Source organism: Geotrypetes seraphini, chromosome 5 (genome assembly GCF_902459505.1).
Source record: "Geotrypetes seraphini chromosome 5, aGeoSer1.1, whole genome shotgun sequence".
Classification (NCBI taxonomy): domain Eukaryota; kingdom Metazoa; phylum Chordata; class Amphibia; order Gymnophiona; family Dermophiidae; genus Geotrypetes; species Geotrypetes seraphini.
In genome coordinates, this window is record NC_047088.1 from 163,603,555 (window position 1) to 163,629,924 (window position 26,370).

Consider the following 26,370-nt stretch of genomic DNA (forward strand, 5'->3'; position numbering starts at 1 on the left):
GGCATCAATTTGTGAGCAATCCATAATGTCACAATAATCAAAGGAGAAGGTGGCCACGTACACACTGCTGGAATTATACCAAAAGGTAGTATGCTATCTATCTTTCTGGATTCCAATTGAAGGGCAGCCCTTGCAAGGAGGTATTCCAGCTTGACGTCGTGTTCGCAAAGAGGTGCCAGGGGTGGTGTATACAGATGAGTACGGTGCTGGGGTGTCAAGAAAAATTAGCAGCAACGCTGCTAGGAGGAGAATGATAAAGTTGGTGGAATGCTGCAGCGAGATTATCGTGCTGTTCCACTGGAGGGGGTGAGGTCTGTGCAGGGACGGCTTGCTTCTAGGGTTTTAGGTTAACCCTCTTCAAGCGATTTGCGTGGATCCAAACAGGAGACTCCTCAGTGAGTACAGCGGTCCTGGTCGCAGTGATCACAGTGGTGGGAGGGCCAAAGGGGAAGTCCGTCTGCTTTCTATCCTTGGAAAGCTTCTGGACGATGACTACGTCGCCAAGCTGGAAGGAATGGGTAGGAATCTGTGGAGAGAAAGGAGAGGTACAAGATACGTTTCTTTCAACATGCCCTAATGTTTCAATGAGCTTTCGGATGTATTCTTCCTGAATGAAGGGGAGATCACTACTCTCAACTATCGAGGGTTTGTCTACCCACGGGGCGGGGAAAGGTCGTTCCATTAAAATTTCGAAGGGAGAGTAGCCAGTGGTGTAGTGAGGCTGCATCCTAATTTCAGCTAAAACATTAGGGAGGAATTTCTTCTAATTCACAAACGTGCCAGCTGTGGCTTTCCTGATTTTGTCCTTAATAGTTCTGTTCATGCGTTCGACAATACCGGAACTCTGTAGGTGATATGGGAGATGAAATTTCCACTCAGTGCGGAGTGTGGTAGCTAATTCTTTGCATACTCTGGCAGTGAAAGCAGGACCATTATCTGAGTTAATGTGTGTGGGGCGTCCCCACCTAGAGATGATTTCGCGAAGTAAAATGTTCACCATAGTCTGAGCAGTTTCATTTGTGGTGGGAAAAACTTCAGGCCATCGGGAGAACATGTCAACAATAACAAGGGCATAATCCTGTCGGGTCCCGGTGGCATGAGAAATATGAGTAAAGTCAATCTGTAAGTGTGTAAAAGGAGAAGTGGGGTAAGTAAGGTGTTGGTATGGTGCTTTATAGAGTATGTTGGGATTAGCACGGAGACAGGTTAGACATCAAGCTATATATGTCTGTATCAGGAAGCGAAGGTCAAGAATGAAAAAATCACTGGCAAGAAGTTGAAATGTCAAGCGAACACTGCCATGACCAATGCCATGATATTGGGCAATGAATAAGGGGGAGCTAGCGGCTGGTATACAGGGCTTCCCATCTTTGCACCAAAGTCCATCCGAAGGGCAGCTTTGGGCACCGGCCAGTCGCCAGGCATCAAGTTCAGAGGGGGTAACAAAGGATTGAAGCTGAGAAAAAAGAGAGGAAGGGGGAAAAGCAGGAGGAGAAAGAAGAGGAAGGAGAACAGAGGAGGGAGGGGGTGTCCAAAGCAGCTTGTTTAGCAGCGCGGTCGGCCAGAGCATTACCTCTGGCAACTTTGGTCTGGAGACCAGTATGTGTGCGACAATGAATGATAGCAACTGCAGCAGGCAGTAGTAAGGCAGAGAGAAGGTCCGAAACAAGGGAAGAATGGGAAATGGGCTTGCCATCAGCTGCCACAAAGCCACGACGTTGCCAGATAACTGTGGTCGTGTACAACACCAAAGGCATATTTGGAATCAGTGTAAATGTTAACGCGTTCACCAGAGAAAAGGTGGCATGTGTGAGTAAGGGCAATGAGTTCAGCAGCCTGGGCTGAGGGATAGGGGAGGGAAGAGGCCTCATGGATAATGTCAGGGAGTTCAACCACAGCATAGCCTGTATGAAAGGTGTTGTCATTAGGGCGGGAGCAGGAGCCATCAACAAAAATGGAGGAAGCATCAGAGAGAGGGATGGAGGACAAGTCAGGGTGGGGGGAAGTGTCTTGGTGTATCTAATTCAATGGGTTTCTTTAAGAGGGTATCCCCCACTGTGAGAAAGGGCATCTGTTCTTGCATCAACTCTTGTACTTCCCCAACCCTTTGAGTGCCGCTGCGAGTGCGGATAGGCGAAAAAGAGATTACGGGCATGGAGGGGCTGGTGGTGGATATAGTGGATGATGGTATGGCTTGGGGCAAAGTGTCATTAACCTGTCCCGATGCAGCCGAGAGTGCCGCCGACAAGGAGGTCAATATCATCCTTAGATAAGGAGGGATAAAGTTTAAGAGGAGCACTGGGTGATGGAACTTGTAAATTATACAGAGGAGGACTGGCAGCGCAGATAGATTTTTCTGCGGTATGTAATTGGGCTGAGGAAAGAATGGGCTGCTTGGTTTTTTTGTCTTTGGCAGTAGCTGACCAATAGGGAGCATATGTAAGCCAATTAATGCCTCCCCTTCTCATGTATTCTTTGTCCCAGTGCGGGTCCCCTGAATAGTATGGCCATGCCTCATGATCCCCCAAACACAAACCCTTTACTATATCCATGTGGAACTACAAAGTCTTTCAGTCCAACCAGCCATATTTTCTACCCAAGGGTCAATAAGATAATATCCAGTGTCACACACACGGGCAACATAAGCCTTACAAGTCTCATCTTTCTTAGGAGGGGGAGGATCTTTACTGCCTTTCTGACCCATTATAAAACAATATGGCAATGCACAAGTCTCGCTTACCTTACCTTATAAGCGAGATACAGTAATATACAATACAATGCAAATTTTATACTCTGAGTCTTATATCTAAGCAATTGAAAGAAAAAAGCACGTGCATAAAGCATTAACCCCACATATGGCAGAATGGGCAGGCGTTTCTATAGGTAATAACTTCCTTACATTTATCCCATCTAGCAAGGTCCTGTCTCAAAGCCGCAACCAACAGTATATAATTAAGTCGGAATAGGGATGAATCCCCAGATATCTAATAGGACCCTTCACCCAACGAAAGGGAACCCTGCGCTGTATCTCCTGGACATTCAAAGCTGGCACCGAAAGATTCAAGATCTCTGTTTTGGTCACATTACCTTTGAATCCGGATAGTAGCCCGTAAGCTATCATAAGGTCTGGGAGAGCCAGAAGCGACTGCTCCGATCCCTCCATGATGGCCAAAATATCATCCACAAACAAGGACAATTTGTGTTCCATCCGCTGTATCTGAAGACCCCGCAGTAGACTTGACTGGTGAATATGTTGCACCAAAGGCTCAATCACCAAAGCAAACAGCAAAGGTGAGAGCGGGCACCCCTATCGCATTCCCCTATGGAATTCAAAGGGCTTTGGAGTAGGCCCCATTAATTTTGACACAGGCCATTGGGTTATGATATAAAGTCAGTATCCAGGAGTTAAAGCGCGAACCTAAACCCATCTAGCGCAAGACTGCCTCCATAAACTTCCGATCCATGCGATCAAAAGCCTTATCCCAGGACAAGCAGGCAGCATATTCTCTACATGTGGGTGACGTCACCGACGGAGCCCCCTAGCGGACGTTTTCGCAAGCAGACTTGCTTGAAGACCTTCAGGCTTGTGATTGGCCTGCACATAAGCGCGTGCCCCTCCCACCCTGCCTAGGGCATGCGTCTCCTCAGTGTGTCCTCAGTTCTTAGTTTTCCGCGGAGCCAAAAGCACTTCTCCCTTGCTTCGTGCGATCTCTTTGTCCCTCATGCACCGCAGCTTATTTGGTTTGTTTCCTTTGAGTCTCTGTGCTCGCGTCTTTCATTTCCTTTATTTTTTTCGGTTCATATAATTTTGACCAGGTTCCCTGGCCTTGCGGAGCCGCGGCTCTCTTTTTCTTATGTCTGGCCTCGTTCCAGCTTTAAAAACTGCACTAAGTGCAACCGGGTTATCTCCATCACTGATCCTCATCGTTGGTGTGTGGAGTGCCTAGGTGCAGAGCACCGCGCTGAGTCGTGTCCCCGTTGTACGACTTTGCAACCGCAGGCTCTTCGTCGGAGAGTGGCCAAGATTCTCCAATTCTTTGGCCCCATGGATCCTGTGGGACAGGGCTCGAGCTTGGCGCCCTCGAGTGCCTTGGCCTCGAAGTCCCCATCGGCCTCAGAGGCTCCGGCCTCGGCCCCTCCTGCTACTCCGGCCTCGGGTAAGTCTTCTCTTTCCTCCTCAGGTGTGCCGGCAAAGAAGCCTACCTCGGAGTCTCATGTCAGCGCCGCCTCGTCGGCCTCTTCGAGACATCACTCTAAGCATGCCTCCTCACATAGGGAATATTCTTCCTCGAGGTCGCCCCCGAAGGAGCGCACTGCTGCACCTCTGACCCACCTTCCTTTGGTCTCAATGCCTATGTTCGAGGACACGCTTAAGGCTATTATTACCACGCAGTTTTCCTCGGTGGTTAGCCAACTTGTCCCGGCTTCGACGCCTTTGACCTCGGTCTCAACCCAGTTGCAGTCTGACCAGCCTGAGCATCCCCTCGTCTCTCGAGGCCTTACCCGTAAGACTCGTTGGGTTCCCTTGAGCGGATCCTCCTCCCCTGACTCGCCGGTGACTTTTCGGGGGTCCAGGCCGGGGGCCAAATTTTCCCCTGCTACTGCAGCGAGTCTTGTCTCTTCTAAAAAGCCATGGTCTTCCCCGCCCTGTCGGGGTAGGTCTCCGACCTCGAGACCGTCTAGACACACACTTGTCCTCGAATTGGACTCTAGTGTCTGTTCCCCTTCGAGGCGCTTTCCGGCTTCTCATGAGCCTACTTCGAAGCCAATTGGGGAATTTTCCTATACCCCGTCTTCCCTGAGGCTTCCCCAGTGATTCCCTCGGACTCCAGGTTCTTCCCCGGTCCATCTGGCATGGGGCTATTCCTCGACACCCCCTACTCGCCTTAGTCAAACTTATTCAGTCTTCCGTTCGCGGGACGCTGAGGCTCCGGCTTACTATTCCAGGGAAGTTTCTCCCTTTTTCTCAGCTGCACCCCGATCTCGGTCGGAGTCTCCCCCGGAGGATGAATCTTCTTCTCGGACTTCCTCCTTTTCTCGTTTTATCTCTGACATGGGCAGAGCTCTGAACTTGGAATTTCAGTCCGACTCCCGCTTTACCCAGGAATACCTGGCGGAATTGGGAGTTGACAATGCACCTCATGAGGCGCTTCACCTTCCGGTGCATCGGGTTCTTTGACAGACTTTTCTCCGGAACCTGGAGACACCGTATGCTGTCACGGCTATTCCCTCCAAGTTGGAGTCCCGTTACCGGACTATCCCGGTTAAAGGGTTTGAAAGTGCTCAGCTTTCCCACCAATCCTTGGTGGTTGAGTCTTCCTTGAAGAAGTCTAACTCCTAGAAGGTTTACGTTGCTGTCCCTCCGGGCAGGGAGGGCCACACAATGGACAAATTTGGTCGCCGCCTTTATCAGAATTCAATAATGGCGAACCGTGTCCTTAATTACAACTTCTTCTTCACTTCCTACCTCCGGTTCTGTATAGATGCCCTTCGCTTGTTCCGAGAGGTCGTTCCAGAGCCTCGGCGTTGGGAGTTTCATCTCCTCGAGGAGACCCTCTCCCAACTCCGATATGTTTCAGGCCTCTTACGACGCCTTTGAATTGTCCTCGAGAGTTACAACCTTTGCGATTGCCATGCGTCGCCTTGCTTGGCTCCTAATTGTGGACATGGATCCGAATCTCCAGGATCGCCTTGCCAATCTCTCGTGTGTGGGTCATGAGCTCTTTGATGATTCCATCGAGGCTGCCACGAAGCACCTCTCGGACCATGAGCGGTCCTTCGCGTCTCTGGTGAAACTTAAGCCGAAGGTTCCTCCGCCTCTCCAATATAAAATTCCTCTCCGGAGGTACCCACAAAAATCCACCCCTGCTTTCTCAAGGCCTCCTGCGAAACGGCCCCAGCAGCAGAAGCCACGTCAAACTAAGACTCAGCCGCTGGCCCCGGCAAAGACCGGGCCGTCCTTTTGACAATTCCAGTCCGGAACCTTCCCCCTTTTCCATCGGGGGTAGTCTCCATCATTTCTATACCCAATGGGAAGGTCTTACCACTGACAGTTGGGTTCTGTCTATCATCCAGGAGGGGTACTCTCTCCACTTCAGTCACGTACCCCCGGATATGCCTCCAAGAGAGTTTCCTTCTGCTCAGTCTCAGCTCCCTCTCCTTCTGCAGGAAGCTCAGGTCCTGCTTCTCCTTCGGGCGATCGAGGAGGTTCCCCCGGAACAGTGGAACTCCAGATTTTATTCCCGGTACTTTCTGGTACCCAAAAGAAGGGGGAACTGCATCCGATTCTGGATCTCCATGCTCTGAACAAGTTCCTGGTCTGGGAACGATTCAGAATGCTCACCCTTCCCACGTTGTGTCCCCTCTTGAACGAGGGGGACTGGCTGTGCTCACTGGACCTCAAGGAGGCATACACGCACATTCTGATACATCCGGCCTCTCGCTGGTACTTGAGATTCCGGGTGGGGGATCTCCATCTTCAGTATCGTGTTCTTCCCTTCGGCCTGGTGGCCTCTCCGAGGGTTTTCACGAAATGTAGTAGCTGCGGCCCTGCACCTTCGCAGCCTGCAGTTGTTTCCCTACCTCGACGACTGGTTAATCAAAGCGTCCTCCCGTGACGAAGTCCTGCGAGCGACGAATCAAACAATCGTGCTCCTTCAGAGTCTCGGCTTCGAGGTGAACTTTCCCAAGTCTCACCTCTGCCCGTCCCAGTTTCTCGAGTTCATCGGAGTGGTCCTGAACACGGTTCGTCTACGCTCCTTCTTGCCTCAGCCTCGTCAAGAGGCCCTTATCCGTTTGTGTCAAATGGTGATCCATCTGCCCTCAGCGCCAGCTCAGCTCCTGATGGTCCTCTTAGGTCACATGGCCTCCACGGTTCACATGACTCCTTTTGCCAGACTTCATCTCCGTATTCCTCAATGGATTCTGGCATCCCAGTGGAAACAGGATCCAGATCCTCTCTCTTGACATATTGTTGTGACCCCTTTGTTGAAGAGGTCTCTCCGTTGGTGGATGCTCTCTTCCAATCTTTCCAGAGGTTTTCTGTTTCATGCTCCTCCTCCGCAAAAGGTCCTCATGATGGACTCGTTGACCTATGCTTGGGGGGCTCATCTGGACAGTCTGCGCACCCAGGGTCTTTGGTCCTGTGCCAACTGCCTTTGTCACATATATCTCCTGGAGCTTCGAGCGATTTTCCTCGCTCTGAAGGCCTTTTGTCACCTGCTTCGCTACTGGGTGGTGCTGGTTCGCATGGACAATCAGGTCGCCATGTATTATATCAACAAACAGGGGGCACGGGGTCCAGATCCCTGTGCCTGGAGACATTGCGGCTCTGGGATTGGGCCATCCGCCGCAACATATTCAATCGAGCTGTCTACATTCAGGGACAGCGGAACTGTCTGGCAGACAAGTTGAGTCATCTTCTGCAGCCCCACGAGTGGTCACTCCACTCCGGGACCCTGCGTCAGGTGTTTGCTCATTGGAGGACTCCGGACATCGATCTGTTCGCATCCCCCCTCAATCACAAGTTGCCCCGTTTCTGCTTCAGGGTTTACACCCCTCTCAGGATCGAGGCGGATGCCTTCCTTCTGGATTGGACGAACGAGTTCCTGTATGCGTTCCCCCCATTCCCTCTGATTCTCAAGACTCTCGTCAATCTCAAGTCCACAAGTGCCACCATGATTCTAATAGCTCCTCGGTGGCCCCGACAGCCGTGGTTCTCCCTTCTGTTGCAACTCAGTACCAGGGAGCCTCTTCCTCTGCCTATTTTTCCTTCTCTACTTATGCAGAATTGGGGTTCTCTGCTTCATCCCAACCTCCAGTCTCTGCACTTAACAGCTTGGTTCCTCGAGACTTAATGCCCTCGTTCCAGCTCTCCCAGCCTGTGCTGGATGTCCTGGAGGCGTCTCGGAAGGAGTACACTCGCCACTGTTACCATCAGAAGTGGACCCGCTTTTCTTCCTGTTGTGCTACTCGGCAGTTGGAGCCTCTGTCTGCCTACTTGTCTGCTGTCCTGGATTATCTGTTGCACTTGTCTGGCGCTGGACTCAAGTCCTCTTCGGTTCGAGTCCACCTTAGTGCCATTGCTGCCTTTCATCAGCCGATTGACGGGAAGCCTATCTCTGTTCATCCTGTGGTTTCCCGCTTCATGAAAGGGCTTTTCTACGTTCATCCACCCCTTAAACCTCCTCCGGTGGTTTGGGATCTTAACGTGGTCCTCGCTCATTTGAAACCTCTGTTTGAGCCGCTTGTGCGAGCTCACTTGAAATACCTTACTTGGAAAGTTGTGTTTCTTATTGCTCTCACTTCTGCCCGTCGGGTCAGTGAGTTTCAAGCCTTGGTAGTGGACCCACCTTTCACTGTCTTCCATCATGATAAGGTGGTTCTCCGTACCCATCCTAAGTTCTTGCCTAAGATTGTTTCTGATTTTCACATCAACCAATCTATTGTTCTTCCTGTGTTTTTTCCAAAGCCCCATTCTCACCCTGGAGAAGTGGCTCTCCATTCTCTGGACTGTAAGCGTGTGCTGGCCTTCTACTTGAAGCGCACTGCTCCGCATAGTTCTGCTCCCCAGCTGTTTCTCTCTTTCGACCCTAATCGTCTGGGTCGCTCTGTTTCTAAGCGGACCATTTCTAACTGATTGGCCGCTTGTATCTCCTTTTGTTACGCTCAGGCTGGTCTCTCCCTGCCGGGTCGAGTCACAGGCCACAAGGTCAGATCGATGGCGGCGTCCGTTGCTTTCCTCCGCTCAACTCCCATCGAGGAAATCTGTAAGGCTGCCACTTGGTCCTCGGTTCATACATTTACCTCGCACTACAGTCTGGATATTTTCTCCAGGCGTGATGGCCGTTTTGGCCAGTCCGTTTTGCAAAATCTGTTCTCCTGAAATTGCCAACTCTCCCTCCATCCCATTATGGTTAGCTTGGAGGTCTCCCACATGTAGAGAATATGCTGCCTGCTTGTCTTGGGATAAAGCACAGTTACTTACCGTAACAGGTGTTATCAAGGGAAAGCAGGCAGATATTTTCGCAACCCACCCACCTCCCCTAGCAACCCACCCACCTCTTTGCTAGCTATCTGAACTGAGGACACGCTGAGGAGACGCATGCCCTAGGCAGGGCGGGAGGGGCACGCATGCATGTGCGGGCCAATCGCAAGCCTGAAGGTCTTCGAACAAGTCTGCTTGCGAAAAAGTCCGCTAGTGGGCTCCGTCGGTGACGTCATCCACATGTAGAGAATATCTGCCTGCTGGCCCTGTTACGGTAAGTAACTGTGCTTTCTCGGCGTCCACCGTTACTGCCACCCACGCAGACCCCGATCGCTGTGCCTGCCAAACCAAGTTCAACACCCGCCAAATACCATCCGCCGCCTGCCTCCCTTCTATGACCTGTGCTCTTCAACATCTTTATAAATGATCTGGATATAGGTACGACGAGCGAGGTGATTAAATTTGCAGACGATACGAAGTTATTCAGAGTAGTGAAGATGCAGGGGGATTGCGAAGATCTGCAATGTGACATAATCAGGCTCAAGGAATGGGCATCGACATGGCAGATGAGGTTCAACGTGGATAAGTGTAAAGTGATGTATATCGGTAACAAAAATCTCATGCACGAATACAGGATGTCCGGGGTGTTACTGAGAGAGACCTCCCAGGAAAGGGACTTGGGAGTTCTGATCGACAAGTCGATGAAGCCGTCCATGAAATGTGCGTCTTCGTTGAAAAGGGCGAACAGAATGCTAGGAATGATAAAGAAGGGGATCACGAACAGATCGGAGAAGGTTATCATGGTGCGCTCTCACCTGGAGTACTGCGTCCAGCACTGGTTGCCGTACATGAAGAAGGACATGGTACTACTCGAAAGGGTCCAGAGAAGAGTGACTAAGATGGTTAAGGGGTTGGAGGAGCTGCTGTACAGCGAAAGATAAACTGGGCATCTTCTCCCTCGAACAGAGGAGATTGAGAGGGGATATGATTGAAACATTCAAGGTACTGAAGGGGATAGACTTAGTAGATAAGGATAGGTTGTTCACCCTCTCCAAGGTAGGGAGAATGAGAGGGCACTCTCTAAAGTTGAAAGGGGATAGATTCTGTACAAACATAAGGAAGTTCTTCTTCACCCAGAGAGTGGTAGAAAACTTGAACACTCTTCCGGAGTCTGTCATAGGGGAAAACACCCTCCAGGTATTCAAGACAAAGTTAGACAAGTTCCTGCTGAACAAGAACGTGCGCTGGTAGGGCTAGTCTCAGTTAGGGCGCTGGTCTTTTGATCAGAGGGCCGCTGTGTGAGCGGACTGCTGGGCATGATGGATCGCTGGTCTGACCCAGCAGTGGCAATTCTTATGTTCTTATGGTGGATTAGCGCCGGTATATGGGCAGACAAGCGATCAGCCAAAATACAAGCCAAAATTTTGGTGTCAATGCCCAATAATGAAATAGGTCTACAACTCCCACATAAAGTAGCATCCTTTCCCGGTTTAGGGAGTGCCATAATCCCCTGCCAATCTCATATCTGTAAATATATTTATTGAGCTCGTCAAAGAAAAAGAAAGATACAGCATAACAAAGCAATAAACAAGCTCACAATTTTGAAAAACAGAACCACAACGCAGCAACTCCCCCCTACCCTTATTTCTCTAACTTCTGCCCGCAGTGAGTGAACTTTAAGCATTAGTGGCGGATCCACCATTTACAGTGTTCCACCATGACAATATTGTGCTTCGTACTCATCCAAAGTTCTTACCAAAAGTCATCACTGAATTTCATCTCAATCAATTCATTGTTCTTTCAATATTTTTTCCCAAGCCTCATTCTCATCCTGGAGAACAGGCTCTTCATACTCTGGACTGCAAACTAGCATTGGCTTACTATTTGCAAAGAACTAAATCACAAAGATCATCTCCCCATCTTTTTGTCTCTTTCGATCCAAACAAGTTGGGGCACCCTGTTTCCAAGAGAACGCTCTCCAACCTTTTGGCTTCTTGCATCTCTTTTTCTTATGCTCAGGCTGGGCTGCAACTGGAGAGTCTGGTCACAGCCCATAAAGTTCGACCTATGGCAGCTTCAGTAGCTTTTCTCCACTCTACTCCTATTGATGAAATCTGCAAAGCTGCTCCTTGGTCCTCAGTTCATACCTTCACTTCACATTATTGTCTGGAATCTTATTCCTGACAGAATGGACGCTTCGGCCAAGCAGAATTACAAAATTTATTTTCCTAAAGGCTAACTCTCCCACCATCTGGTTAGCTTGGCAATCACCCATATGTGAGAATATGCTGCTTGCTTGTCCTGGGATAAAGCACAGTTACGTACCATAACAGGTGTTATCTAGGGGCAGCAGATAGATATTCTCACAACCCACCCCTCTCCCCTGGTTGGCTTCTTAGCTAGCTTACTGAACTGTGGAACTGCACACCTATGTCGGGCAGGAAGGCATTCGCGCGGTGCAGTCAGTCGTGAACTTTCTAAAGTTCTTAAAGTGTACATACACTGTAGCAGCTGTTCATACCGGGGCTCCGTGGATGAAGTCACCCATATGTGAGAATATTTGCCTGCTGTCCTGGATAACACCCGTTACAGTGCTTTGTTACATTCCTTCCAGATTCCATACGCTAGGTGTTCAATTCCTTCCCAACACTTTTTTGAACACATGCTCCTCCCCCTTAGAGTGAGAGCTAGAGCCACCTGCAGTTTCAATTTCTGCAAGCAATCCATGCAGAAGTCTTTTGGATATGCTCTGCATCTTTGTCTTCTATTTTGCTTAAAATTTGTCTGTTTTGGTGGCTTCAGTGTCTTGAGACCCCTTTCCGGTGGTCTCCTGTTGGAGGAAAGAACGCAGTCCCTTGAGTCCGGACTGCTGTTTCATGAGAAAGTTTGGTGGATTTGTGTGTGCCACCATTCTTGGACTCAAGTTCCATTCTCCTGAGTGTTTGTTTGCCCGTTGACCTTGTCGGGTTTAAGCACAGGCTGTATGTGTCCTGAGTGAAACTCCCACAGGTTTCAGGGCGCAGGCTGCATTTTCCACTCCCGTCGTTTGGAGAGGATCCGTGGGGGCGGAGGTTACAGTCGGTGTTCGGTGAGCTGGCAGTCTGAAAATCTTCAAGTCTGGTAATTTTGAAGCTATTCTGAAGCAGAAAATCCTTTTCCTCCATTCGCTGCTGTGTAAAAGAGCTGACAGGCTGGCACTTCGGAGACTGTGAGTAAACCACCATTATTTCCTGTGGGAACTTCAGGGGTGGTTTGTAAAACATTTTAAAACTTATTTTTGAGAGTTTCTGAGAGTAGGGTTCAGGTCTCCCACCTCCCCAAAACCCAAATCGTTATTTTTTATTTTCGGATTTTGTTTATTTTTGCCATTTTTGTTGTGAATTCTTTAGCGGTAGCCATCTTAGATTTTAATTGATTTTTTTTTTCTAAGTTTGATTTCTGCCTCAAACCCCTTGATTTGATTAAAAATCATTTGGGATGAACTCCCCAGCCCCTAATCTGTCAAATATGTGTATTGATTGTGCTGTATTGGCGCCAGATCAGTGACCGTATACCATGTGCCGCAGCGTACTGGGGGAGGGGTAAGGAGCTTCGGGCTTTGTCTCCTTCAGGTCCTCCATGGCTGGGGAGCTGGCCTGGGGCCATACTTTCAGAAAATTATCTTGCCCAAAGGCCATTCTGGAGTTTAGCACCAAATGCCTGTGTTCTGAGTCTGGGGAATCTTTTGGCACATTGTGAGTGCCTCAGCAGGGCCCTGCAGTGGACAAGGTGTGAATTTTCACCAGACTTTTTTTAGGCGTCTCTGGAAAGTGTATTCTTCGGACACAGCCGGCAAGTGCATCAGTTTCTTCGCATCCAGTTGCGCCAGTGACTGAGATCCCTTTTCAGGAGCCCTCTCATCTGGCTATGGCAGAACTCAATTGCATTATGCCCTATGGATATTATGCCACTTTTGTCTCCTGACACAGCTTTTATTTTGGATCTGGATGATACCCTTGCTGGAACTAGTCAACATGGTTGTCGTGAGAGTCTGGATTTGGATAAGGACCCCTCCGTCAGTAGCCCTTTTAAGCATGGCTTTATCTACTATTTTATTGCTGGGGTTCTGAAAGATTAAAAAAAAATGGAATCTCCTCTTTCCACGTCACAATGTTCGATTATGGACAGTTCTAATGTCCTCCTTTTTTCCAGCCCATTCACAGCTTTTTGGTCTGGTTACAGTGCAATAGGATGCCCAGGCTGCTCTTTCCGGCTCTCTCAAGCTATGTCTAAGCTTTCTCCACTGGCTTCTGCTTTTCAGCAGTTTTGAGCACCCTAAGGTGGATTCCACCGTGGTACAGGATACCCAGCATATAGATCTCCCTAGTGATGGAGGTGTAGGTATTTAAGGACTCCCAAAATCGCACAGTGGATATTATGTTAAAAAAACACACACACAAAAAAAAAAACCCTTTATGAAGTGGCTTATTCAGGCATCAAGGCAGCAGTGCCTCTTTTGCGCTTGTCACACGAGATTGCGCAGAGTGCCCTCTGTGGAATTGGATGTCTGTCCTAGCTAGTGCCGGATGGTGTGGATTCAGGAGCGGACGCCCTTTCTGATCTCATTTGAGTTCTTAACACTTATGCAGTGTCTGCATGCTGGCCTCTTTGAATTTGTCTTTGGGCTGAGGACGCTACCTCCAAGGCCACTTTAAATAGACTTTCTTTCCAGAATCAACTTCTTTTTGGGACAGGCCTGGATGACCTCATGGCCGATGTTACTGATCACCGCCCTAAGTCTCTCCCTGTGGACGAGTCTCGCCAGACTTTGGGAGGGGACAGTAGTAATTTTTGCCCTGCCATTTTTGTCAAGAGATCATTGGGCTCTTCCTCCCAGAATTATTCTCAGGGATACAGTCCCCGTAACAATGCTTCCAATTCCAGCTGTCCTCAGACCTCCGGATCCCAGGCAACTACTGCTCCTAAACAGCCCTTCAGAGGCTCGCCTCGCTCAGCCTTACCAGAAGTGAACTCGCATGTCCTCAGGTAAATGGGTACTGAACATTATTCAGGAGGGGAACAAGATAGATTTCTTTTGCCTGTCTTCGGATTTGTTTCTGGACTCGCCAACAGCAGGATGACCGGAAAAGGAGTCAAAAGACCGTACTGCTTTGCAGCATCTCTTGCACATCCGAGCACTAGAACCTGTTTCAGAACACAAATCATGCTTCAGCAGATACTGTTTATACTTTATCATGCCAAAGTACAGCTCAGAGGACTGAAGGCTCATTCTGGATCTCAAGTCGCTCAATCGCTTCCTCGTTTCCGAATGGAAACCATGTGCACAGTCATTGCTGCTGTCTCTCTTGGGGACTTCTAGTGTCCTTGGATCTCAAGGAAGTTTTCCTTCATATTCCAATATTTCCAGAGCATCATGGATTTCAGCGTTTCCATGTTCTGCAACAGCATTTCCAGTCCGTGGCTCTTCCCTTTGGCTTAGCAACAGCTCCCTACGCTTTCACTAAGGTGATTGTACTTGTGGCGGTTTTTCTCCACAGGAGATTCATTTGCCTGCATTTCATTCCACAGGTTTGGAGCACAATAATCAGATCTTGCACAAGTTGGTTGCTCCACTATTTGGAGAAGACTAATGATTTTCGGCTGTCTGATCACCTCTTTGTCTTGACTGCTGTGCCTTGCTGTGGTTGGCCGGCATCCAAGTCCTCAGTTGTTTGATGGCTTCAAATGGCCATTTTCACAACTTCCATCACCTGCAGCAAGCAGCTGCCAGTTTCTCATAAGGCCCACTTAACTTGAAATGTTGCTATGTCATGGGCGGAGTCTTGCATGATTCATCCGTTGAAATTTGCAGGGAGGCTGCTTGGTCCTCTCTTCATACCTTTACCCGGTTTTACTGAGTGGATGTGGCATTTGGGACTTTTGTGTTGAGGGCAGGCTCTTCTGTCCCTCCCTAGCTGCTACCATTGCTTTGGTGCTTCACCTAGTGTATGGAATCTGAAAGGGACATAACAGAATGGAAGATTAGGTTTTTACTTTTGATAATCTTCTTTCTGTTAGTCCCTGTAGGATTCCATATGACCTGCCTTCTCTGTGTACACTCAGTTGTATAGAATAGCCTGCTTCTTTCTCCCTCGGTTATTCTTAGAGGTTTGTAGATTTTTAGCCAGTTGACTGATCCTGTGGGGAATTTTCTGTGAGTATGCGCTTTGCTAGGTTTACCAGATTTTCCGTTAGTAAAATCCGGATCTCTAGACCCGCCCAGTTCCACCCATCCCTGCCCCATTACGCCCCAGCCCCTGCTGCCTGTCATCAGGCAGGAAAGCATTTGCGCATGCACTGATGTGACATGATGATGTCATACTCCAATAGCCCTTATGGCTGCAGGAGCCACTTGTATGCCAGTACAAAAGGGTTTTGGGGGTGTATAGGGGAGTGCACATGTTTAAGTATCAATGCAGTGATTACAGGGGCTTATGGGCATGTGTCCACATCTCTATGGGTCCCTAACCCACTCCCAAGATGACTTAAGCTGCCTCTGGGCTGGACGACTAGGCTTTCCTATGCCAGGCGGCCAGGTGATGATGGTCTGGAGGCTGAATTTTAAAGTTATGATTAAAATTTTTATGGGGTAGTGTGTGGGGGGGTCTGTTTTATGTGTTTCAAGAGCTTATCTGGTCACCAAGTTGTATTTGTGCATGCGCGGATGCCTCCCCCCAACATGATTTCTTTTCAAAACCTGGACAGAGTGCTGGGTTTTGGAAAAGCCGTCCGGATCCCCAGACATGTCCTTAAAAGGAGGACATATCCGGGAAATCCGGACGCCTAGTAACCTTACATTTTGCTGAAGGCTGTTTCTTGGGGTGCTCGTTGCACACAGGTTAGTTTTGTACATTGTCCCTCAATGTTGTTATGGGTTGCCTTTGTACCTGTTTATTACTTATTTCATGTTTTGCTGGGGCTCTTCCCCGTACCCCTCCCCCTGTCATGGATTTGTTCAGGTGTGTTGCTTGGCTTTGGGACTAAGGAGAAGGAGGATGTGCTCAAAAAAGTATTTGATTTTTGCAACTCCCGGATTGCAGGAAGGGATTGAACACCTATCATATGGAATCCTACAGAGACTAACAGAAAGAAGATTATCAAAGGTAAAAACCTAATCTTCCATTTTTAGACAGATGGTCGTTATTATTTTGTAATAGTTTTATGCTGTTGCAATTACAAATATTTAAAAGCTCAAATCTGTACTTCTGGTTCACAATGTACTAATGTCAAATTTGAAAAAATAGATATCTTTAAATATCTTATTAGACAACAGAAAATATCCATCTTTATTGTCAGGGTGGCTCCTCATGAGAATCCTGGCATGGTAGAGACCTCAATTTTGCATCATGTCATAAATGTTACAGATTCTAGATGAGTCCCACAGACAGATTATATACTTAAGAAACAAACATGGTTCCTCGCCATTTGTACACAGTAGTTAGTTAAACCTTGCACTCACTCTAAATATCTGCATGTGTGAATGAAGATGTTGGGATCAATCTCTGTTTATCTGTTGCAGGAAAAAACAAAGGCCTATGACCTGTATGAAGGACGAGGCCCTGGAGGCTCCTCTTTGCTTATTGAGGTACTTACGGAGAACACCAGGAGGTCACGTCGCGAGATTAAATTACTTATGGGCAAGAATGGGTCAGTTCCACATCAGCTCTTTATATCTTTTGAAAGTAACATAGGGTATAATTCTATAAAGTAAATGCAAACATTTACATGCCAATTATGCACATAAACACTTAATAATGGCATAAGCATTTACATATGCACATATGTGAGCAAATTCCAATATTCCGCCTAAATACAATTTTATAACTACATGCACATCTTCAGCATGTAGCATAACTTTGGCTATACACAGACAGCACTCAATTATGTGTATAACCTGCACACCTAATTTGTAGTATTCGGTATCTCTGAAATATGCATTTATACCAGATTTTGTGACTAGCATACGCACTCATGCCAAAGTGAATATGTGTGTATATACAAGTTACATTAGTTTTCTATAAAGGCAAGTAGGTGCCTACTTTCTTTATATAATATGCACCATCTCTGTGCTTATTTTTATGTAGGTTTGTTGTTGTACAATTACTCCTATAGGGTATAACAGTCCAAAAATTGCTAGGTAGCTAAAAGTGCTGTTTTTAGTTACAAGTTGCATCTTATACAATCTGGATCATGACTGTCGGAAGTAGAGGGAGGTAGCTGGTAGGCCTGACAGGGCTGCTGTGTATGAAGAGTTTTCTTAAGCATGGCAGGTTTAGAAGGGAGATTGGCTGTCAGATGAGCAAGAGGTTATAATCAGTACATTAAAACTGTGAAGGTTAAAAGTGGGGGTTGGACACATGGTTAGCGGAGGAGGTATCAAATATATTGGAACTTTGGTGTTTGGACAGAGGGGCATCTTCATTTCAAGTGGGGGGAGAGTCTGCTTTGATTGAAGTTGGGCAAGGGGTTAGTTTCTGTTTTTGGACCTAGATGGTTAATTTTAGGCCAACTACTTAGGTAGCTAAATTTAGCTAACTAGTTATAAAAATTAGTTCACATTGGGGGTTTTCCCCAAACCAAATCTGCCCTTGGGATTTCCATAATTTGAGTGTTTAGAAATAGCTGCCTAGTCTAACTAGGTGAGATTTTAACTATTCAGTTAGAGGTAAGTTTTTTTTCTTCTTTTTTTTTTTTTTTATTAAAGATTTTGATTTGACTAAATCCTTACTTAGCTACTAGATTTCTGTGAAAATTCACTATGTGATGATATAAATGGCAATAGAAAAAGCCCAGCTACTCAGTTTTCCTGTTCACACTGATGCAAACCAAAAAAGCTTAACCGCTTGTAAGATGTGATTCCTTATCTAAATCAGTCATTTTTGTCCGTTCTCATTTGTCTCCCTTCTTTATATTCTGCTATTGTAGACAAATGAGCATAGAGTACCATTTTCTTCCCATATCTAACCATAAAGCTTTGTAATAATCTATAATAGCATGACTTTTGCTTGAACATCAGTCTCTTAGATCCTCCAGAATCCATTTTACACAGTATCCTGGCTACACCAGCTGTTACATTTTTATATTGATTAAAAACTAGCTATATTCAGACATTTTGCAAGTAACAAGAAAAGGCTGAACAAAGAACTGGGTTTTCAGACATTTTGCAAGTAACAAGAAAAGGCTGAACAAAGAACTGGGTTTCTACATAACATAACAACAATTTCTAGACTGCATAACCATTAAGTTCTTTGTGGTAACAAAAGATTAATAATAAAGCTACAAATAAATGAGGAACTTCTAAGTTTGCAATTAATTACACAAAAATTTAGAAAACAAATACGTTTTTAATTGCTTCCTGAAATTTAAATAGGAAGCAGAGGATAATAATAGATGTTTAAACTCCTTTCCCAAATGGCAGCTTGGTAGGAAAGGGTGCACTCATGGTATTTTTAGAATTTACAACCTGAAACAGGCAGAAATGTAAAAAGAGGATGAATTTTATGAGGACACTTTTATGCCAATGTACAGAAAGATTTAGCCAAATATTGCGGAACTTGATCTAGAGATACTTTATAATCATTATTTAATCTAATCTAGATTTGTGGATCGCTCTATGCCTGTAAAGGATCAAGATGATTTACAGTGTCAAGAACCTGTGCATACACGAGGAGCTACAAAGAATAAGTTACAAAAAGACAATAAACTTTCTAGTATTCAGAGAACTCAGTGGGTATACAGATGAAGGGAAGGCAGACTACAGATCCTGTGAATTACATTAACAGGTCTCAATACAGCCTGCTAGTTAGAAATTAACAAGAAAAATAATGCATTTCTAATAGATGCCGGCATTGTCATATTGATATAGGAACTCTGGATCATCTGTTATATTTTTGTCCTTTTATATTTATATTTTGGAAGTCAATCTGGGGACAAATAAATCTGGTTCTGGATTCAATGATCCACTATCATATGAAGCTATAATATGTGGAACGATACTACATGTGAAACCCACTTTAGATAAATATAAGAACCATCTTTTTATGATCATGACAGGTATAGCAGTTCAATTGATCACGAGTAATTGGAAAAACCATGACAGAATAAGTTAACACTTTTTGGTGGGTGAATTTGTGTACTATGTACAGATATGAAAGAATTAATGCGGAATGTAGGGGATTTAGTAGTGTATTTAATAAAGTTTGGAGCCCATTGACTAAATTTGTGAAATTATAATAATGTTTATTTAATTATTTGTTGGGTGGTTGGTTTTTTTTGCACATTTACCTTTACACATCCATGGGGGGAGGTGGGTTAGAGGGAGGGAAATAAATATTGATGGTTATATTTGGGTAACTTTATTCTCTTCACTTTATATTATATACTATGAAATGTTGTTACCATTAAATATAGGAATTCTGGAAAATTTTGAATGATATATATGTTATCTGTACTGCTAATAGTGCAATGTATGTAAAAATTATTGTTCTTTTATTTGTATGGCACTGTTTCAGATTAAAAATCAATAAAGATTTAAAAAAAAGAAAAAGAATGCATGCTCTATATTTCCACAGAAGGAGTCTAGGGAGTTGAAGTTGGATCAGTCATATATGTTTATCATATAGAAATGTTTTTAGCTTCCTTCTTAATTTTTGATAGCAAGTCTCCTTTCTAGTGTCCATGTATTGATAGCAACAAAGGTGAACAAGGAATTGAAGATGCGCTTGTACTTGATTCCTTTTGGTGAAGGGAAGGTCATCTACAATCTGTTAGTGATTTCAGGTTGATGTGAAGTAGTGTTTGGAGAATAGCTGAATAAGTTCCTCTGATGAGTGATTGTTGTCTATTCCCAAATATAGGGAGATGCAATAGTCTAGCTGAGCAGTGGCGTTCGTAAAAGAAGGGACTGACCAACTAAAGATGTTGCATACTACTGATGGTCTTTTTTCCCTACAGAGATTAGAGATTTGAGGGGCATAAGGAAGAGTAGAATCCAAGATTACATCAAGGATTTTGGATGAACTTTGTACATTGTGCCGTTGCAGACGGTAGGCTAACACAAGTAAGGATTGTTTGATGAGGGATATGGAACTATGTTAAGTTAGTCTTGGCAGTGTTCAGCTTGAGCTTGTTATTAATTCAGGCAGAGATTTTATTTATTCCTCCTGAGATTGATTCTGTGATGTTTGTGTCAACAGGATCAATATGCAGCAGTAGAAAGATGTCTGCGTAGGTTAGGAATTGTTCTCTGTTTGTGAATTTGATCTCACCAAGTGAGCTCATAAATAAGTTAGATAAAATAGAGGGGAACCCTGCAGCACGCTGCAGAAGGATCTCCAGCTGTGAGAGAAGGTGTTATCTTTCTATACAACATATTCTCTGTTGCTTAAGAATGAGTTAAACCATTTAAGCACTGATCCTCCAGTTCCGATTTCACTGAGTTTCAATAGAAGGAGATTATGGTCCATTGAATCAAATGTAGCTGAGATGTCGAACTGTAGTAGAATTGCTTGTTTTCCTTTGTTTAATGATTGCTTGATATTGGTTGTAAGTGCAAGAAGTAGCAGTTCAGTGCTTTGCTGGGCTCTGAAACCATATTAGGTTGGGTGTAGGCAAGAGTGTTCCACATATTTGTTCAGTTGTTTGCAGGCTATGGTTTCGAGTAGTATGGTCAGAATCAGATTTCCTGCGATTAGCCTGTAGTTTGATGGAATGGGTAGGTCTGCACTCTGGGAATGAGAGATAAGGCTATAAGGTCCATTTGGCATGGTAGGCTCCCATTGTGGAGTAAGGAATTGAGAAATCTGGTTATCCTTTAAACAATAGTGTCTGGGGCATTCACATATAATTTATTGGGGAATGTGTCAAGGGTACTGCTGCATGTGAATAGTTTAGTGAGGAGTGTGGTGCATGGTTATAGGGGGAAGGTAATCCAGATTCTGTCTGCAGGGCACGAGTCATCTGCAATGGGTGTATATGGTGAGTCGAGCTTGGAAATGCTGGTTATCTGTACAATATCATCTTGACGTAATCAGCTAATTTCTGAACGCTCGGTTGAGATGAGAGTTTGGACAGACCAAGTGCGGGGGGGGGGGGGGAGGGGGTAGTTAGCGTGCGCATAATGCAGAAGAGTTGCTTGGAGTCTAAGTTGCCAGTTTCGATTTCAGTAGCAAAGTACTTTTTTTGTTTGTTTCTGCTACTTGGTATCAGTGGCGCCATTTTGGTGGGGACGCTGGATCCCATCCTCCTCTCCATCCCTCTTGCCATGCACATGTGCCCCTTCCCTTTCCTCTTACCTCTTTAATTTTCTTGGCAATAGCAGTTTCACAAATTTTCTGCCTGCATCACTGTCGGCTGTCTCTGACGTTACTTCTAGTTTCTGCACCCAGGAAGTAACGTCAGAGGGAGAGCTGACATGAAGCAGGCAGCCAGTTCGTAATGCTGCTTTCGATGAGAAAATTAAAGAGGTATGGGGAAGGGAAGAGGGGTGCACAAGCGACAGGAGGGTTTGAGAAGAGGGCGGGGGAGAGGCACCACCATCCCGGGTGCACTCACCCTTGCTACACCACTGCTTGATATTTGTATGAATTAGTTGCAGTCTTCTACAGCAGCCTGTTTTCCGGGGATTGACTTTTTTTCCCATTGCCTCCTGTTGCTTTTCCATTTTAAGAGATAATAGGCTAGATTCACTAAGTAAACAGATCGTGTACCGATCGGTTTGCAAGTCCTTTGTGACCCGATTTCCCTCTGACCCGATTCACTAACCTGTGTACCAATGCGATCCCAATCCGTGCATGCAAATGAGGGGAATAAGCATGCAAAGCAGGAAGGATGCGATTCACAAAACTTCTTCTGGCACACCGACTGGCTGGCTGATCAAAAAACTAGCGACTGGTGAGGACAAGTCGCTTGTGCTAAAACCTTGCTCTCTGCTCCAATTCTCCTGCTCTGGCCGCCCTGCTCTCTTCTCTGCCCTGATTCTCCTGCTCTGGCCGCCTTACTCTCTTCTCTATCCTGATCCTGATTCTCTTGCTCTGGCCGCCCTTCCCTGACTCACCTGCTCTTACCCGCAGTGCAAGTCCAAAGTTTTAACCCGCAAGCTTAAAGCAGGTTAAAACCACAGGCTTGCAAAAAAAAAAAAAAAAGTTTCCTACTGAGAGCATGCGCAGCCCATCTATAGGCAAGGAAGATGGTCTGCGCATGCTCAAGGTTCGCTCTCTAGCGATCCGTGTGGTCGGTGAGGGGTGTGCCAACGATCGCCCCCATTTGCATGCAGGCTTTAAGTGAATTCATTGGCCTGCATGCAAACGGAAACATATTGGACACGGATAGAAGGTTAGTGAATCTAGCCCAATGTGTACTGTGGTGCATGTTTAGTAGAGCATATAGTGCGGTAGCTTAGTGAAGCAACAGAGTCCAGAACATGAGAGGTGAACGTGTTCTAGTGGGCAGTCAGATTTGTGATGTATCAATGTATAACTGTAGCTGTTCTGTGACTTTACGTCAGAATTGGGTGGGATCTATTTTACCTCTGGTGAGGATATGTTTTCTGCTGAAATTCTTGGGAGATGTTTCTCATGTATAGTTCAATGTTGAAGGCAAGTTGGAAGTGGTCTGACCAGGGAACAGGAGACCAGTTGACTGAGGAAATCATGTGCTGTGGATTAACCATTATGAAGTTTAGTGTATGACCCTTTTCGTTTGTAGGACCAGTAGGATTAGGTGAACATAAGAATTGCCGCTGCTGGGTCAGACCAGTGGTCGATCCTGCCCAGCAGTCCACTTACGCGGCGGCCCCCAGGTCAAAGACCAGTGCTCTAAATGAGTCCAGCCTCACCTGTGTACATTCCAGTTCAGCATGAACTTGTCCAACTTTGTCTTGAATCCCTGGAGGATGTTTTCCCCTATAACAGACTCCGGAAGAGCGTTCCAGTTTTCTACCACTCTCTGGGTGAAGAAGAACTTCTTTACGTTTGTACAGAATCTATCCCCTTTCAACTTTAGAGAGTGCCTTCTCGTTTTCCTTACCTTACAGAGGGTGAACAATCTGTCTTTATCTGCTAAGTCTATTCCCTTCAATATTTTGAATGTTTCGATCATGTCCCCTCTCAGTCTCCTCTTTTCAAGAGAGAAGAGGCTCAGTTTCTCCAATCTCTCACTGTACGGCAACTCCTCCAGCCCCTTAACCATTTTAGTCGCTCTTTTCTGGTCCCTTTCGAGTAGTACCGTGTCCTCCTTCATGTATGGCGACCAGTACTCCAGGTGAGGGCACACCATGGCCCGGTACAGCGGCATGCTAACCTTCTCTGATCTGTTTGTGATCTCCTTCTTTATCATTCCTAGCTTTCTGTTCGCCCTTTTTGCCGCCTCCGCCACACATTGCGCGGACGGCTTCATCAACTTGTTGATCAGAACTCCCAAGTCTCTTTCCTGGGAGATCTCTCCAAGTACCATCCCGGACATCCTGTATTTGTGCATGAGATTTTTGTTACCGACATGCATCACTTTACACTTATCCACGTTGAACCTCATTTGCCATGTCGATGCCCATTTCTTGAGCTTGATTATGTCACGTTGCAGATCTTCGCAATCCCCCTGAGTCTTCACTACTTTGAATAACTTCGTATTGTTTGCAAATTTAATCACCTCACTCGTCGTACCAATGTCCAGATTGTTTATAAAGATGTTGAAGAGTACGGGTCCAAGCACTAAGCCCTGTGGCACCCTACTTGTGACGCTCTTCCAGTCCGAGTATTGTCCAATTACCCCCACTCTCTGTTTCGTATGCTCCAGCTAGTTTTTAATCCATCTTGAGCACTCATTGAGAATTGCAACTGCTTCCATCGAACCAGATATTGATACACTGGTTTATTAAACAAGGTGTCAAAAATCCCACTAGTCTTTTTCTTAGACTGCAGTAATTTATTAAGATTTGAAGAGGGTGTGAGAGCTGAGTTTGGAGAGCCTTGGTGAACCTAACACCCAATAAAGTGCAAAAAAGTCATTTATAATAAAATCTCCTGCAGCTGATTGTGATTTGTGATGGGGCAGTTCTGCAGGTGAGGGGTAGATTTTTTTTCAGTGAGATTAAGATTTTATTTTTTTTTTTACAAATTTGTAAATAACAGCAGCCTATTGTAAGGATGAGCTCCCACCCAAAATGTAAGGCTTTGGAGGGGTGATGTTGCAGCAGACAAAGCCCCCAATGACACAAGGTGGTGGCCTTACAATCCGCCTGGCCCTGGGTTCAATACCTCATAGAAGATTCAGTAGGAAGTGAAATTGATGACGAGGACAGCCAAGAGTGATTGCATAAAGAATATAATGTGCAGAAATAGGCTTAATATTACAGAAAGGCAATGTTTAGATAGATGCATCAAGCTTATGCTGGGTTACAAATGTACAGAAAGAAACAAAATAAGCTTTACAAATACAGAGTGGATTCAGAGACTGCTTGTGTGTGTGTGAGAGAGAAAGGACAGTTTACCTGCATTAATGTATGTCTGGATAGGTGAGAGTCTCTCTGTGAGAAGACAAGAGGAAAGAGAGAGAGAGAGAGTGGTCCAGGCTTAGACCAGGGTCCAGAGAGAAGGGGGGGGGGGGTTTCCAAGGGTCCAAGTTCCAGAGAGAGAGAGAGAGAGAGAAAAGATTTCACGTCATATTTATAGATTTGAGACCTGTTCTAAAAATAGAATCTATTGCTGTTAAGTACCCCTATCTTTTGTAAACTGTTTGAAAGAGAGAGACTAGAGTTATTGTTAATCACTCGACAAGTATCTCAAACTTTCTTGAGCCGGGGCACACTAAAGATAGTGGCCACGGCTTGAGGCACCCAGAAGTGCGCAAATGTCACCGTGATGACATCATGCATATGCGTGATATCATCATGTCAACATCTAGGCATGTGTAGAGGCCCTCCAGATGGGCTCTGAAACGCCAGTAGGGGGTGCCAGCAGGGAAGAGGGCCGGAGAGGAGAGGCACTGGTGCTAGCTGATTTCCTACAGCAGTGTATCTCAACTACAAGATAAGAACCCCCAAATATCAACTGAGCACCACAACCACAGACCTCTATAGGCCCACCCAACCTCAGCTCCAGATCCCAACCCCTTTACTAATTGTAATGCAATTTTTTCCATATACATACAATATACACAGCAGATATAAATTCTCAAAACTGACACATTTCAATCACTATATTGAAAATAAAATCATTTTACCTACCAACGATCCGCTGCCGGCTGCTGTAATTAGCTTTGAAGGTGAGACCGGGAGTCCATGGGGGAAGCCGGAGGACACTAGAAAGAAAGGGGAAACATGCAGGCCTGTGGTGAATCGGGCAGTGCTGACTCTGTACCGCGTAGGGAAGTCAGCTGGTAGGCGCCTCTCTTCCTCCTCAGTGTACCGCGGCACACTTGGAATCTCAGAAGGCACACGAGTGTGCCTCGGCACACAGTTTGAGATACACTGCTCTAGACAATGGTTTCTGATTAATTATGCAGCTGTCTATCTTAAGCTGTCCATCTTAAGCACCAGACATTAGTACATCTTAGCAATCTTAGCACCTCTTAACTGTACCAAGGTCTTTTGTTACTTTTAATCACTGATACTTTAGATGTAATTTAGGCATTCTGAGGCTGTCTGCAGTGACATGCCCCAAGATAAGACATAACTGATATGATCTCCCATAGGCTTTTGCCAACATTGGCCAGGCCACCAGAAAATGCTGACAGCCAGCAATGCAAGGCTGGGCTGACACTTATGATGTATTCAGTAACATGCTAGAGCCATCATCATGTTGACCCTCAGCATTTAAATGTATATCTCATTGAAAGAAATCTACCCCTCACAGAACTTCCCCATCACAAATCACAATCAGCTGCAGGAGATTTTTTTTTTAACCTATAAATGACTTTTTTGCACTTTATTGGGTGTTAGGTTCACCAAGGTTCTCCAAACTCAGCTCTCACACCCTCTTCAAATCTTGATAAATTATGAGTGAGCTAGGGAGGGCCATGGAAGTGACTGAATCTGATATTTGGAATATCTGCTACATGTAATTAATATGCAACAAGTGAGGACCCACTCAACACAGCAATGTAATTAAAAACTTCCCAGTTCAAGGAAAACCAAAAGCAGCAAGTAAATTGTCTGGCATTGAAGCTAAGATGTACAGACAGGAAGATGGGTGGTTGATTTTCCACATTTTGGATGGCTGCAGATTGAGAAGGAAAGGTAATTTTTAATAACATGAAATTGCCAATTGGCTTGCCTCAGTTATGTATGTTATATCTGTTTTTAAAGGAGACATAACTTTAAAAAAAAAAGAAAAAAGTAAAAAATATCAAAA

The 26,370-nt window shown here is 45.7% G+C and overlaps 1 protein-coding gene across 2 annotated transcripts in view; it reads left to right on the forward strand.

Annotated features, from left to right (window-relative positions):
- LOC117361173 (translational activator of cytochrome c oxidase 1) overlaps nt 1–26,370 on the forward strand; it is a 111,566-nt gene that overhangs the window by 45,929 nt on the left and 39,267 nt on the right. For both annotated transcript variants that reach the window (XM_033946154.1, XM_033946155.1), the window contains exon 4: nt 16,545–16,672. In XM_033946154.1, the coding sequence (XP_033802045.1) occupies nt 16,545–16,672 (128 nt within the window). The remainder of the gene's footprint in view (nt 1–16,544; nt 16,673–26,370) is intronic.